Source organism: Manis javanica, chromosome 4 (assembly GCF_040802235.1).
Source record: "Manis javanica isolate MJ-LG chromosome 4, MJ_LKY, whole genome shotgun sequence".
Classification (NCBI taxonomy): Eukaryota; Metazoa; Chordata; class Mammalia; order Pholidota; family Manidae; genus Manis; species Manis javanica.
In genome coordinates this window covers 179,669,775-179,685,742 of record NC_133159.1, presented here as the reverse complement: position 1 = coordinate 179,685,742, position 15,968 = coordinate 179,669,775, and the positions used below count along the sequence as shown (strand labels likewise).

Below are 15,968 nucleotides of genomic sequence, written 5' to 3'. Positions count from 1 at the left end.
TATGTATTAGAGATCAGCCCTCTCTAGGACATGAGTTACAAATATTTTTTTTGACTCTGATTATGCTATTTTCTGCCACGCACAGTTTTTATGTTCAGCCACTGAAGTTACAAGTCTTGTAGATTTCTGTCATAATTAGAAAGGCCTCTCCCACTCTGAACTGTTTTTAAAATTCTTTCACATTTTAATATCCTTATTTTTCTCATTTAAATTTGTTATCTGCTTGGAATTTATGGTGGTACATTCATGACGTGGAGATCTCACGTATCCTTTCTAGACAGCTGCTTGTTTGTTTCATGACTACTTAATGGTCCACCTCAGGAGTTCTCAGGCCTCCTGGTCTCAGGACCGACCTTACTTTCCCTCTTTTGAAGCCTGAGGAGCCTGAAGAACTTTTATTTATATAGATTGTAGTTAACAGTATTTACTGTATTAGAAATCAAAACTGAGAAATTTAAAAAATATTTACTAATGTTTAAAAGAACAATAACAGACCCACTATATATTAACATAAATAGCATTCTTTCAATGGCAAATAATCGTATTTTCTAAAATAAAACTTTCTTGATGAGAAGAGCCAATCTGTTACTGTCTGGTCCCACAGAAGCATGCGGAGTCTCATGCCAGCCTCTGCCGGTGCTCTGCCAGGACAGTGATGCCGCGCAGCCTCCGGAAAGCCTCGCTGTGCTCAGCAGATCCCGCTGAAAGGGGCCCAGGGACCTCAGCGCACAGAGAACCTCTCTGTGGCACCACCCACTGGAGAGGCCACCTTTAAACAGAATGTGTGATTTCGGATATCTTTTCTTGAGGGTCACACACACCTTTTGGAGTCCTTTTTTGGGGGCGTTCCCCCAGGAACTGCAGGAAGAGGTGCTTTCCTGGGAAGCAGCGTTGTTCCACACGCCCCCGTCTTCATCTTCCCACTGACTGGTGCCGAGGCCCACGTCATCCCCACCGCTGCCCCAGCCTTCTTGCATAGATTTTGGAGCTAGGAGGAGAGCAGACATGATTCAGCCTCACCACTCCTAAAGCAGACGGGCCGCGCATCTGGGGGCAGGGCACAGTGTACACTGCGATCTACCCTGTTACTGCCCCACTCCCCAGACCTAAGGACTGAACTTCTACAAACATATGCATGCAATTTCTTTCTTCAAACTCCAGCTATCTGTAGCCCGTGCTGTTCCAAACCCCCTTAGCTGACTGTATGTCACTTTGAAGCACGGGCATTCTGAGAATAAACCCTGGGACTACGGTAGAAGGTGGCTATCTCTGCATTCTGTGAAATGGCCAATAAAATAACGTACAGAATCCTAAAAATGTCTCTGTCCTACATGTGATTTTTAATCACTGCTTGATCCAAACCCACAGCCGTCGGTCATGTGAACCCGTGCTCCTCCAAGGCGACCACACCTGCGCCACCCGGGGATCGTGAGGCGCCGCACGTCTGCGCTTGCGCCCGACAGTCTGTTTCTGACAGGCTCCCAGGAGGTGCTCCCAGAATAACAGGATGGAGACAGCTGAGGCCTTAGGCAGATGGGACTAGGAGCTAAATATCAAGCTTGTATTTCGGGATATTATTTTTCTCCTTTCTTAAAATACAAAGTGGATTTTGGTGTAAATATCACTCCAAATTTCCACTTCTTGGGAGAACCTGGAAAAGGTCAAAGATCAGGTGATGGCAGAGTTAGTTGGGGTTTGGAGGGCAATGAAGATAGGGTGCTTGCAAGGTGGACAGGTGTCTAGCTGGGCCTCCAAGGACAAATCATTATGACAAATGTACTGCCTCAAAAAGCATGTGAATCGAAACACCCAGAAGCTCCCTCATCCTTTACATTTTAACAAGAAGGTCTATGAATAGAATAAATAATCCAGCAGAATGGCAGATGCAAGGAGCAAACCACCAAGTGTTAGCCAAGTAACAAAATACAAAACCAGTATCGTGTTTTAAGACTTAAGATGTGTAATGATGTCCGAAGGAAATATGAAGCTTCTACAGCCATGTGAACAATTAATTCTAAAATCAGTCTTAAATCGGCAACTTAACGTTCATGCTAATGTCATAAGTATCCTATTGCAAAACACTCAGACATCACAGAATTCCACTGCGTAAACGACCTGGACAACTGTAAGAATGCATATTTTATATGTATACTTATTACACTTTTGGATAACGGGAGGAAAATACAGCATGATTTTCTTTTCTTTTTCAAACAAAAGAAAAAGCATAAACCTGGGATACCCAAAGCAGAATTTTTTGTATAAGACAGGCAAGGCAAGAAGCGTCAGAGTGCTGTGACGTAATCTGTTTTAAAACCTACTCTCACAACAAGGAAAAACGGCATGCTTTGTTTCATCTACTCTGCTCAGTGAAACAGCCAGTTTAAATAGTTTGAAGTGGTGGGTACCAAGAATGCTGCTGCATAGGTGTGGATATTACTATAGTACCAAGCAGGGAGAGGGCACGGACTTCTGTTAAAAGCTCCTCTGTGTTATGTATCAGACACAGCAAATACTTCTTTATAGTCTTCATTTAATGTTGGTCTTAAAGTGTAAATAAAATGAGGTAATTATCCTTAGAAAATTAATTCTTAAAATTCAATGAAAATTATCCCCGTAAATAAAATACTTTGACCCATTTCTAAACCGCTAAATCAGGCAGGCCGAGGGCGGGCTTACCTGGCTTGCACAGGGCTGGGGTGGCAGCGGGAGCGCCAGCTCTTCCAAACGTCACGGCTGGCTCGGTGGGCTGGTCCCCCCACCCGCTGCCACTGCTGGGCGGTTTGCCCCACGCTGCTGTGCCGTTATCTACCAGGGTAGAAGGGGAGGATGGCTCCCCCCAGGAGCTTTCAGCCTTTGCATGAACATTAGGCATTTCTCCCCAGCCTGAGGAAACTGAAAAGGGTACCCAGGGAGAGGGAAAATAACACAAGTGAAACTGAGAAAGTGGAAACGGGGATTTCAAGTTCAAATAATTTCCATATAATCTATCTGTAGGATGGCTTTTAGCAGAAAGTGAAAAGGAGACAATACTAAATCTAATCTGATTTGTTTAGCTTTCTAAAGTTGCAATTTCCTCAGTCCTGATCCCCATACAAATTAAAATCGGAAATCCATTAAATATTGACAACTATTAAATTCACAGTATTTGTAACATAACAGGGTTTAAAAGAATAGCTTAAAACTAATGTTTAAAAAGTAGCCTTTTAACTTTGTTATATGTAACCATCTAAAAGAAATGTTACAGTGTTCTAACATTTTATAAACTGAAAATTTACACTAAAAATTATTCCTTCTTATGACCAACCATCTTTCTCTGCTCCTGGCAAAGAAAGGGGCAGAGGGCAGATTAAACATGTACAGGTAAAGTAAAATGCAGACAGGTCTCAGGTACCACCTGGTGAGCTGAGGAGGAGCTGAGGCATTTGTCTTAAAGATGGGGACAGACGGGAGGAATTACGGACAAGAGTGGTGCCAATAGGCACACTGACTGCCAGGCTTTTGGGGAATTCTTCCTTCATTCCTCTGCCCACTCCTGGTGCCACGGCACTCTTATCTGGGACTGTTACCCAGTGAAGGTACATGAGGAAATGAAACCAGAAGGCTACGGCATTCCTATCCCCAGGCACACTAGAGCTCACGGGACCAGGGCACGTGAGGATCTCCTGGCCCTTCCACTTCTGACCTTCATTTTCCCAAATCAACCTCAATTTTGGTCATTTTTTTTTTCTGCCCCTAAACTCACTTGACACAACTGACAGTCATACCGACAGCTTGTATCAGTTGTAATTTTCAGGTGGCTAGAGTTTTTTAGAGAGAGAAATATGACTATTATAAATGCTAACTAAAAAAAGAAAGCATAAAATGTAATTAGCCACAAATTTAAATTATCTGGTTACAACATGGGTATTACCGACCCAATCATGAAACATTGCTTTCCTGACTAAAAATAGAACGGAATCAGTTCCCTTGATGTTCTTTATTCTAATAAAATGTAATAAGATTGATTAATGACAGGAGGATATGTAACCCATGAATCGTTTTAATTTGCAAGCTCTATGTTGAGCAATATATTATGTAAACGATTGCCAATAACAGGAAAGTTAGCCCTACTCAGTTATTGTCAGCAATTGCTAACTACAATATTACCTATAATTACACAGAAAACAACAATGTATATTGGGAGAGGTAGTTTTATAAATTAAAGGACAAAACTCAATCAGGACGAAAGCTGACCAAAGTTGTAGTGTAGATGTTTTGGGAAGATAAAATAATTTAAAGGCCAATAGCTGTAAAAATACTGAATTACTACAAGTAAGTAATTCGCCAGATATTTGTCATTCTTATACTCCCATCTTTTTGAAAGGCAATATGAGAAATTACTTAAGTCAAAGCTAAGAATAAATACTAAGACTATGGCAATTACAGTTAATTTTTATAGAGTTCTTAATTCCTGCTAAAGCAGCAGAAATGTCTAAAGTATTTTTACATAGAAGGCAAATGCTCTATAAGCAGCATGTTTCAAAATCTTAGAAATAAATGGAATAATTGCTTACTCAAAAATCAAGAAAACACCATTTCCATTTAAAGCTGATCTCTGGCAGGAATTCACCTACAGTGTCCAACTAACATATACATCATCTCTGTATCACCAGGCTCTAGAAGAGATGCCAAGGGGCACACTAGATAATTCTGATGCAAAGCAAGTATTTTCAGGAAATAGAAAACAATTCTAAATGCATACCATGAAAATAAGTAAAGCTCCATTGTTCAGTGATTACTGGTGGAGTGAATCTGGTATCCTTTTTGTTAATAACTTTATATTAAGTTGGGCTTAATGAGACAGAACAAATTTCTATCTTACATCTAAAACACTCAAAAAAGTGGTCCATCCAATACTACTGCTTTTGGCAAAATATTTCTGCACTGTGGAGTTCAGCAATCTATCTCCCTTGTTAACAAATACAGCATTGGGAATAAAACAGCAACAATGAAATGACACCAGAATGTTAATTCCATTCCATTTTAAATATGTATTCTTCATTTCTATCAGAATGGAGAAAACAAAGTGCTTAAGTGGTATACACCCAGAAGACTGGTATAAAAATGAACAAAACGCAGATATAAGGACAGGAAATGGAACTGAGAGAGACTCTACCCAACGCAACCATTGGCACCTGCAGCACTACAGAGTTAAGTCAGTAGATGGCGCTCTTCCTTCTGTGGAATAAGAAATCAATTCTACCTTGTTCCACAGATATACTTACAGTTAAGTATAGTTCTGTAAGTGTGATAGGCAGTCCTTTTTGGGAAGAAAGGTTCATTTTAAAAATGGGAAATTATAATTAAGCGAAGGAAAGATAAAGGGCTAAAAATTCAATTCATTAAGCATTTGTCTGCCTGCTACGTGATTGGCACTTTTAGGTTTTCACTTAAATATGAGATGGGATTTTGTTCACACCAACGGCCTTTAAACTTAATGTAAATTTACCATAATGCTTGTCTGGCTACTGGTTTATGGAGGGACAGAGCAGAATTGGAAGCTGCAGCAATTAATTTTTCGTATTTGAAATCAACACAGTTATTCACATAGTGAAGCTTTTATACAGAAGAGTTTGCTTAGTCAGATGGCCAAGTGTCCTTTTCAGAATGCCTTGTTTTGTGAGCATTTATTTCAAACTTATCTTTCCAAGTCAGGGCACTCCACTTGAGGTTTATAGATAAGCGTCCTTTCAAAAGCTGATCACGTGGCCCCGAGCCGCCCAGCAGCCTATTAGGGGAGCTGCTTCTGCCTGCCTTACTGCGTCATCACAGAGGGTAGGTATCAGAAAAAATTTCTTCTTAGTTTTTATTTTAGTGCATTAATACTTATTTAAAATATACTAACTTTTACTTATTGGTATGCGTGTGTGTACAAACTGTATTTTTACTGGTCTTATTCATTTATTCACTTTGAACTGAAGGGACCTAAAGCGAGAACCTTTGTGTATATTCCCAGGACTTGCACAGACAGGCAAGTCCTTTTTAGTGGGACTTCTGACTCCCTGATTCTCTTTAGACTCCAGTGCACTAACCAAGTCCCCCCAAACCCAGGAAAGTAAAAACACCCAAACCAAACCAAACCCAGGAAAAATCCCATACACACGAAGAGCGTAACTGCTTAGGACATTCCTCTTTTAAAAAGTAATATCTGCTTGGTGCTTAAAACAATTACTCTAGCTGGAGAGGTCAACAAGATTCCTAAAGTTATGGTGTGAAAACCGTTGAACTCTAACAGCATCCTGCTGATTCATTCCATTTGCAGGTGACTCTATCTTTGGTATCCTTTTTACACCAAAGATGACCTCAGCTGCCAGGACAGGGAGTCTTGCAGAAAGGACAAGGCTCTCTAGCTGCGGCTCTTCAAGGACACTTAAGAGAAACAACATACATATGTGTTTTAGCTACCCAGGCAGAGGATTCCTAAATCTAATTCCTTTGAAGTTTTTAGTTGATTGAATGGGTGATATGCCTCTTTAATAATTAACTCACACAATCTCTGCTGTTGGTTATAAAATTAGTGCCAGAAAACTAAGTGATAATGCAAATATATTATCACTAGATTAAGTACCCAAATACAAAGTAAAGTTTGCCTCTGGCTGTCACCTTCCCCAGCTTGAACAAGTTCACTATAGCAACCACCTTCGGCATAGCTGAGATGCCCGGTGCTGGCTACTGGGAGACCTCCCTGAGATGCTGAGAACAGGTAGGAAGATGGATAAAAAGGTATTCTGGAATAAGATCAACATTAACAGATGGTTTTCTGATTGGCACATGATACAAGTATTTCACTTCCATACACTTTTGGAAGATATAACCCAGGGCAAGATTTCCTGACAGCATTGTGATGCTGTTTAGCTCAGATCAAGTCCATAATGACCTTCACGGGGGCCACTCCCTTAACTGCACAGTGATCTCTCTAACCCCTCACCACCCCCAGCCTCAAACCCTTTCAAATTACCCAGAAGTCTTGGTGAAACTGAGAGTTCAGGGATGGAAGAAACCATCTTTGGAGGTTCCTTCTCATTCTCACTGTCAGAATAAGAGTTTATTGTGAGGATCTGTGATTCATCTAGTTTTGCTAATTAGTATTCAAGGTTCTCCTGCACCTACAAATGGATTTTTAAGCATCCTAGAATATTTCCTTCTAAGTGCATGAGATAATTAGGCTGCTAAGTATTTTGGGGATCTGCTTTCATTCCCTTAGAAACATAAGTAAATGCTATGCTTGCAGTTTCTCCCTTTTGGCCACATTTCCACTAATTGTCAAAACACTGGTTCTCCAAAGACTTAACAGCTGTGTGCCACGGAGGGCGTGCATGTCTGGCTCACATTCACACTGGTCACTGGGGCACCGAGATGGGGATGCTGTGCCATGCCAGCATACACACCTTGGCACCTGTGTGAAGCCCAACCTCGTGAGTCCTTCCTAGCTTGCCATCTCTGATCGAAGGCGGGCCTGGGGACTCACCTCTGGGTGATCACTGTGATCTGTCTCCAGAATGGGTTTGAAACAGACCCAAACAATCCAGTTTATGAAGCTATATTGTATTTCCTAAATTAATGTTTTCCTCAGGTTCATAAGAAAACTAGTAGCAACATAACAAGAATAGGACAAAAATGATTGTACTGTAGCACTTACTTCTATAAAACTGGACATATAAAAACCATATAAACACATAGATGCAAAAATACTCAACAAAATATTAGCAAACCCAATTCAAAAATACATCAAGAGGATCATACACCATGACCAAGTGGGATTCATCCCAGGGATGCAAGGATCAACATTCAAAAATCCATCAACATCATCCATCACATCAACAAAAAGAAAGACAAAAACCACATGATCATTTCCATAGATGCTGAAAATGCATTCAACAAAATTCAACATCCATTCATGATAAACACTCTCAACAAAATGGGTATAGAGGGCAAGTACCTCAACATAGTAAAGGCCATATATGACAAACCCACAGCCAACATCATACTTAACAGCGAGAAGCTGAAAGCTTTTCACCTAAGCTTGGGAACAAGACAGGGATGCCCACTCTCCCCACTGCTATTCAACATAGTACTGGAGGTCCTAGCCACGGCAATCAGACAAAACAAAGAAATACAAGGCACCCAGATTGGTAAAGAAGAAGTCAAACTGTCACTATTTGCAGATGACATGATATTGTACATAAAAAACCCTGAAGACTCCACTCCAAAACTACTAGAACTAATATCTGAATTCAGCAAAGTTGCAGGATACAAAATTAATACACAGAAATCTGTCACTTGCCTATACACTAACGGTGAACTAGCAGAAAGAGAAATTAGGAAAACAATTCCATTCACAATTGCATCAAAAGAATAAAATACCTAGGAATAAACCTAACCAAGGAAGTGAAAGACCTATACCCTGAAAACTACAAGACACTCTGAAGAGAAGTTAAAGAGGATACTGACAAATGGAAACTCATCCCATGCTCTTGGCTAGGAAGAATTAATATAGTCAAAATGGCCATCCTGCCTAAAGCAATCTACAGATTCAATGCAATCCCTATCAAAATAACAAAAGCATTCTTCAACGAACTAGAACAAATAGTTCTAAAATCCATATGGAACCATGAAAGACCCCGAATAGCCAAAGCAATCCTGAGAAGGAAGAATAAAGCTGGGGGGATTACACTCACTGACTTCAAGCTCTACTACAAAGCCTCAGTAATCAAGACAATTTGGTACTGGCACAAGAACAGACCCACAGACCAGTGGAACAGAATAGAGTCCAGATATAAACTAAAGCATATATGGTCAATTAATATATGATAAAGGAGCCATGGATATACAATGGGGAAATGACAGCCTCTTCAACAGCTGGTGTTGGCAAAACTGGACAGCTACATGTAAGAGAATGAAACTGGATCATTGTCTAACCCCATACACAGAAGTAAATTCAAAATGTATCAAAGACTTGAATGTAAGCCATGAAACCATAAAACTCTTAGAAAAAAACATAGGCAAAAATCTCTTGGACATAAATACGAGCAACTTCTTCATGAACATATCTCCCCGGGCAAGGAAGACAAAAGCAAAAATGAACACGTGGGACTATATCAAGCTGAAAACCTTCTGTACAGCAAAGGACACCATCAGTAGAACAAAAAGACATCCTACAGTATGGGAGAATATATTCATAAATGACATCTGATAAAGGGTTGACACCCAAAATATACAAAGAGCTCACGCATCTCAACAAACAAAAAGCAAATAGTCCAATTAAAAAATGGGCAGAGGATCTGAAGAGACACTTCTCCAAAGAAGAAATTCAGATGGCCAACAGGCACATGAAAAGATGCTCCACACCACTAATCATCAGAGAAATGCAAATTAAAAACACAATGAGATATCACCTCACACCAGTAAGGATGGCCACCATCCAAAAGACAAACAACAAATGTTGGCGAGGTTGTGGAGAAAGGGGAACCCTCCTACACTGCTGGGGGAATGTAAATTAGTTCAAACATTGTGGAAAGCAGTATGGAGGTTCCTCAAAAAACTCAATATAGAAATACCATTTGACCCAGAAATTCCACTTCTAGGAATTTACCCTAAGAATGCAGGAGCCCAGTTTCAAAAAGACATATGCACCCCTATGTTTATTGCAGCACTATTTACAATAGCCAAGAAATGGAAGCAACCTAAGTGTCCATCAGTAGATGAATGGATAAAGAAGATGTGGTACATATACACAATGGAATATTATTCAGCCATAAGAAAACAAATTCTATCATTTGCAACAACATGGATGGAGCTAGAGGGTATTATGCTCAGTGAAATAACCCAGGCGGAAAAAGACAAGTACCAAATGATTTCACTCATCTGTGGAGCATAAGAACAATGAAAAAAACTGAAGGAACAAAACAGGAGCAGAATCACAGAACCCAAGAATGGACTAACAGTTACCAAAGGGAAAGAGACTGGGGAGGATGGTGGGAAGGGAGGGACAAGGGGGGAAAAGGGGCATTACGATAAGCAGACATAATGTAGCGGGGGGCACAGGGAAGGCAGTACAACACAGAGAAGACAAGTAGTGACTCTATAGCATCTTACTACACTGATGGACAGTGACTGTAATGGGGTATGGGGTGGGACTTGATGATCGGGGGAGTCTAGTAACCACAACGTTGCTCATGTAATTGTAGATTAAGGATACCAAAAAAAAACCCCATATAATTGAGAAACAATATTTGTAAGACAAAGATCAATACCCTTAAGTGGTAATGATCAACCATTTAATAAACAATTTAACAACCAAACTCTGACGTCGGTAAACACTTTAAGATGAGCAATAGGCCAGCAGATGTGCAGAATACCTGCTGAAGAGTAACTCTGTAGGAAACAGAGACTTCATCAGGTACTTGTCACATGGGTATGGCGGTGAGGAGTGGGGGATCCAGCAGATTTATGAAAACCAGCCTGTGCAGGTGTTCATGTCACTAGCTAAGCCACAGCCCAGTGGCTGGCTGCTGCTCTCCTTACTGATCCAGGCTGCCCAGACCCCACAGCGCCCTGCAAGGAGGGCCAGGCTGATGCTTGTGGTGAATGGCGACGATCTGAAGGAATTGGCTTCCTGTTGTCACTGGAAAGGGAAGTGCTGCAAAAGCACGACTGCCCGTCTACTGGCCCAAGAAGCAATTTGGTCTAGTGGCCCACGGGCTTGGCCCTTGGGCGGGGACAGTGGTGGGCTTCTCTCTCCCACAATTTCTCAGAAGGTGAACTCGGCAATGGCAAGCTTGGTTCGGGACTGAGACCTGAATGTCACAGGCTATGCAGGGCAGGGAAAATGCCTCAGTGTAGCTACTCTGCGTCTGACAGAGAGAGACTAATACTACAAATGAAAACTTCACTCCGTAACCCCATTGTATGTGGTGCAGCACACTAAGCCTGCCAGAGTTTCTGCATATGGGCTTACCACACAGAAAAAACTTCCCCAACTCTTTTCTCTGTTAAGTGGTAAAACAACATTCACAACTGCTTCTACACTACTGCTGCAACTACAGAGATCACACACCCAAGGCCCAGGGCTGGGGGGGAGAAGGGGAAGCTGGATAGTTACCATGGTAGGATCATGGTAACTTTTCCTTCTTTTACGTTCAGTGATAATATGTGCACTTCTTTAAAAATATTATTATAAATATTTTTCATATATGAGAGAATGATTTTGGACTAACTAAACAGGAATGGCTTCATCCAGGGTAAAGCTCACATTCTTTACTCCATAACCCCATCTACTAAAAACCAGTAACAGCAGATTCTAAGGGTAACAATAAACAGGAAAAAATTCACAAATGCAATGTGGTACCAATCTCTGTGGGGTGTCCCGGATTTAACATTTTAGAAATAGCCACAGGCAAGGCATCTATCACACTCAGAGACCTCCCCACCTGCTCAGCACATGTGTGCCCTCCGTAAGCTACCTGACATCTCTAAGATGAGGCCTGAGGGGCCGTAAGGATCACCAGAGAGGACACATGAAGATGTGTGGCCATCGCACTGTCAGACCCCTGACCACCAGGCCCCAAGGCCGGCACAGCGCAATTCAGCGGGAGCTTTCCAGGAGATGACGAGCAGGAGAGCAAGGGGATCAGCCTGCGGCCTGTGAGGAAGAGCTGTGGACGAGGTTTCCAGAAGAAAGTCTTGGGGTGGGTGGGGCACGACAGTTACTTTAACTCTCAATTCTTCTCAGAGCAGCTCTGCACACCGTTCCTACAGAGCTCGCCACACTGCTGACTGTTCTATCACTGGCCTCTCCCACTGGACTATACCTTGTCTTAATGTTTACATCCCTTCATTTCTGGCATCAATCACCTTTCTTCCTTCTTGCTTCCCCTCATTGCCTCAAGTACTTTGCAAGAAAATTTGAATACCTAGAAATGTTATATTAGTAAAAAATAGGAAAGGCAAATTCAGTACCCCTGGGAGCCAGGCAGCCAACGTTATAGGCCCATGGTAAGAACAGCACAAGGTGGACAAGCAAGGCCGCTGCTCACAAGCCTCGGTGCTGGGGGCGAGGGGCTGGGGCTGGGGTGGGCTGGGAGTGGCAGCCAGGAAGCACAGGCCCTCCCCAAAGGGAGGCACTCTGGTGGATTGCTGCCATGTGAATCCAATGTGTCAGACTTCCAGGTTTCCAAAAGCAGCCAGAAATCTGGAATTTTATGTGAGCACTTGTGTTAAAAAATGATGATTCATATAAGTAAAAGATGTGGGCCAAAAAGGCACATTAGTGGGACCAGGTGCAGCCCACGGACTGCCAGGTGACCTTTGGTTTGGTGACACTGAAGTGCATGTAGAGGCTAGTAGAGCCTTGAGCTCCGTAAAGGATTCCTGAGGTGGTGGCTCAGGAAGTAAGCGTGAATTGCCAGGAGTATGAGAGGAGGCAGGCAGGATCATGCCCAGCGGGTGGCCTGGGAGGGCCTTGGAGGGGACTGGGGCCCAAACTGCACACAGGAAGGAGGCGGCTCCCCTGCATTTCAGCTACTGCGTGTCCACAAAGACCTAAAGCTGACCCCTGCCTGGCTGACCTGTGCAAGGTGACAATCCCTGCCTTCCGGCTCCCCTTCCTGGCCTTCCTTTCCCACATTACCTTCACCTCCTGAGCTGCTCCGTGCGTGCTTGCTAACTACGCAGAGTCTAGGCCTTCCCCGCTAGACTGCATGCCCCATCAGGCCAGGGCTTCTGCCTGCTTCATTCCTGGATGTATCCCCCAAACCAGAGTACTGCCTGCACATGCTGTATCCTAAAAGCATGTCAAATACATGGATGTGTATCCACTGCACGACTTTGGTCTCTAGGTCCTGCTCACTGCCCAGCAGCCCTTTGGAACCCTGTCAGCTCTCCATTCCTTTGTTACCTCTCTAGGCTGGTGTCCTCAAGAAACAAGACTACTGGAAAGTGCCCCTCACCCTCTGGCCTCAGACACCTCAGCCCCCTTTAGGAGCTGGAGGAAGTGCCCTCCCTACTGGACGTAGGGATCTCCTGCCTTTTGTATCCACTCTTCCTCTCGGCTTGCTCCTTTCTATCAGCTTTTAAACATGCTCAAAACTCTACCATCTTAAACAGAACCCCTACTCTTGACCTTGCCCCTGTACTCATCGCCACTCTCACACGGCTGCATCCTCATCCTCAGGCTGGCCTCTGGCTGAGACCCAGTCTTCTATACCTGACCTCTGTGATCGCCTCCATGGGACACATGCCTCCTGTTGGGCTCCTGGACGTGTCACGGAGCACCAAGTCACCTGCCCACCGGCCAGGCTCTGAGCCCTGTTTGCTCCTATATCCAAACAGCTTCCATGTCTTCCAAGACATCAGCCACGCTCAGATCCCCTTCTCCTGCTTTGCCTCCCACAAATCCATTCTTAATTTTGTCACAGGGATGATCCCACAAATACGCCTGACCCCTCTACATCTGCTGAGAACCTCTTTGGCTCCCCAGGCCTCCGGACACAATCTGACCCCTTCAGTGGTCTGAAAGACCTTGGCCCACCTTGCTCAGCACGGCCTCTCTGCAAGGCCTTCCTGTCACCCACCATCACTTACCCCACGTGCCAACCACTCTCAAGTCCTTTCTGTTCCTCCGCCATGTCACCTCCTCTAGGCTGTTTCACACGCCAGCCCATCTATCTGAAACACTCACCGGTGCTATCACCCTGTGTCTGGTCCCCCTGGCCCCTCATGGCCAAAACCTTGGTTAGGGGCCATCCAATGTGCTGTACTTCCCTGGTTGTGGCTGTTGGGCACCGTATAGTAATTGTCTGGGTACCTGCCTTCCTGTCCAAATGGAGGTTCAAAGAGGGCAGAACTCCTGTGTTTCACACTGTGATATCCTGAGCATCTGTGTGCTGTTTGGAGCACACGATAGTGCTCAAAAATGTAGTATGAATGAGTATACGGCAAGTAAAAGGACAAAGCTACTGGTCTGGGGAGCATTAATGTAGAAGGCGGGTATGAGAACATGAGAAACCGTACAAACTTTAGGGCTGTATTGGGTGGTCATAAATCACAGGATGGAGGCAGCTTGGAGGTTGGGAGCTGGGTCAGAGGCAGAGGAATGGAGGAGCCAGCCCCAGCTGGGTTTCCGAGGGCGCTTTGGTGCAAGGCGGTGAGGGTGCACCTCAGATTCTCTACTCACGTCTGTTTCAAAGATGTCTGATGTCTGAACAATTCTGTTCACCCAAACCTCTGCAGTCGACAGGCCCTCGACAGTCACTCCATGTCTTCTATGGGCCTCCCTGTGCCACAGAGGCTCAACGCTAAAACACGACACTTTCCAAACTCCCTCGTAGGGTTCTGGCTGGAAATTCACTTCCGAATATAAGATGACTGAGTAAGTGACCATAAGGAAAGGACCATCTGTAGTCTTGTCTTTATGGTATTTTTACAAAATTTAGGAATGGCTAAAAACCAGAAGGAATAACTAATATGCTGAGTACAGAATCAGGGTTCAAAAGGCTCCCAACAGGCGGGGGACTGGAATCCAAGGTCTACTCGGGACAAAGTTCTATACTTGGGACCAAGCAACCAACCGCAAGAGAACAGTCCTGTGTGACAAGGGGCTTCAGAGCAGAGTGTGCAGAAACAAAGATTTCAGATTTTAAGCTCAATTTAAGAAAAGTTAGTGTGACATGGCTCAAAGTGGCTAAATGAACTTGGAATACATTACGAGGAGTGTCATTTTAGGAGCAAGGGAGGTTCTAGTCTCTAAACCATACTTATCGTAATGGTAGCAGTTCTGGGAACAAGGACCCTTACAAGCTACAGGTTTTTCAGATGAAAACAAAAAGGATTTGTAACAATGATTATAAGGAACAGCTGTAAAGAGCTAGGACTATTTCCTGGAGAATGGGCAGATGAGACATAACTACAGGCAAATGTTTGAAATTCTGCAGTACGGAACTTAAATCGCAGAGAACAAAGCTAAATGAGCAGTTACAGAAATGGAGGGTGGCTGGCTGCGGCTTGGTCCACGAAGAACTTAAGGGCCAGTTCCTGAACGCATCTCCGCGAGCAAGGGAAACAAAAGTAAAAATGAACACATGGGACTACATCAAACTAAAAAGTTTCTGTATGGCAAAGGACACCATCAACAGAACAAAAAGGCATCCTACAGTATGGGAGAATATATTTGTAAGTGACAGATCCGACAAGGGGTTAACATCCAAAATATATAAAGAACTCACGCACCTCAACACCCAAAAAGCAAATAACCCGATTAACAAATGGGCAGAGGATATGAAGAGACAGTTCTACAAAGAAATTCAGATGGCCAACAGACACATGAAAAGATGCTCCACATCACTAATCAGGGAATGCAAATTAAAACCACAATAAGATATCACCTCACACCAGTAAGGATGGCCTTCATCGAAAAGGCTAAGAACAACAAATGCTGGCGAGGATGCGGAGAAAGGGGAACCCTCCTACACTGCTGGTGGGAATGTAAGCTAGTTCAACCATTGTGGAAAGCAGTATGGAGGTTCCTCAAAAAACTAAAAACAGAAATACCATTTGACCCAGGAATTCCACTCCTTGGAATTTACCCAAAGAATGCAGCAGCCCAGTTTGAAAAAGACAGATGGACCCCTATGTTTATTGCAGCACTTTCTACAATAGCCAAGAAATGGAAGCAACCTAAGTGTCCATCAGTAGATGAATGGATAAAGAAGGTGTGGTACATATACACAATGGAATACTATTCAGCCATAAGAGAGAAACAAATCCTACCATTTGCAACAACATGGATGGAGTTGGAGGACATTATGCTCAGTGAAATAAGCCAGGCAGAGAAAGACAAGTGCCAAATGATTTCCCTCATTTGTGGAGCATAACAACGAAGCAAAACTGAAGGAACAAAATAGCAGCAGACTCAGAGACTCCAAGAAGGAACT

At 43.3% G+C, this 15,968-nt stretch overlaps 1 protein-coding gene across 7 annotated transcripts in view; it reads right to left on the bottom strand.

Annotated features, from left to right (window-relative positions):
• TNRC6C (trinucleotide repeat containing adaptor 6C) overlaps window positions 1-15,968 on the bottom strand; it is a 147,590-nt gene that overhangs the window by 39,003 nt on the left and 92,619 nt on the right. For 6 of the 7 annotated variants that reach the window (XR_012130902.1, XM_073235987.1, XM_073235989.1 and 3 more), the window contains exons 6-7: window positions 2,677-2,892; window positions 822-988 (exon numbers count right to left, since the gene is read on the bottom strand). Coding sequence is in view for 6 of the 7 variants with exons in the window: in XM_073235987.1 (XP_073092088.1) it covers window positions 822-988; window positions 2,677-2,892 (383 nt within the window). In the remaining variant the exon portion in view is untranslated. The remainder of the gene's footprint in view (window positions 1-821; window positions 989-2,676; window positions 2,893-15,968) is intronic. The other variant, XM_073235992.1, reaches the window with a different exon arrangement.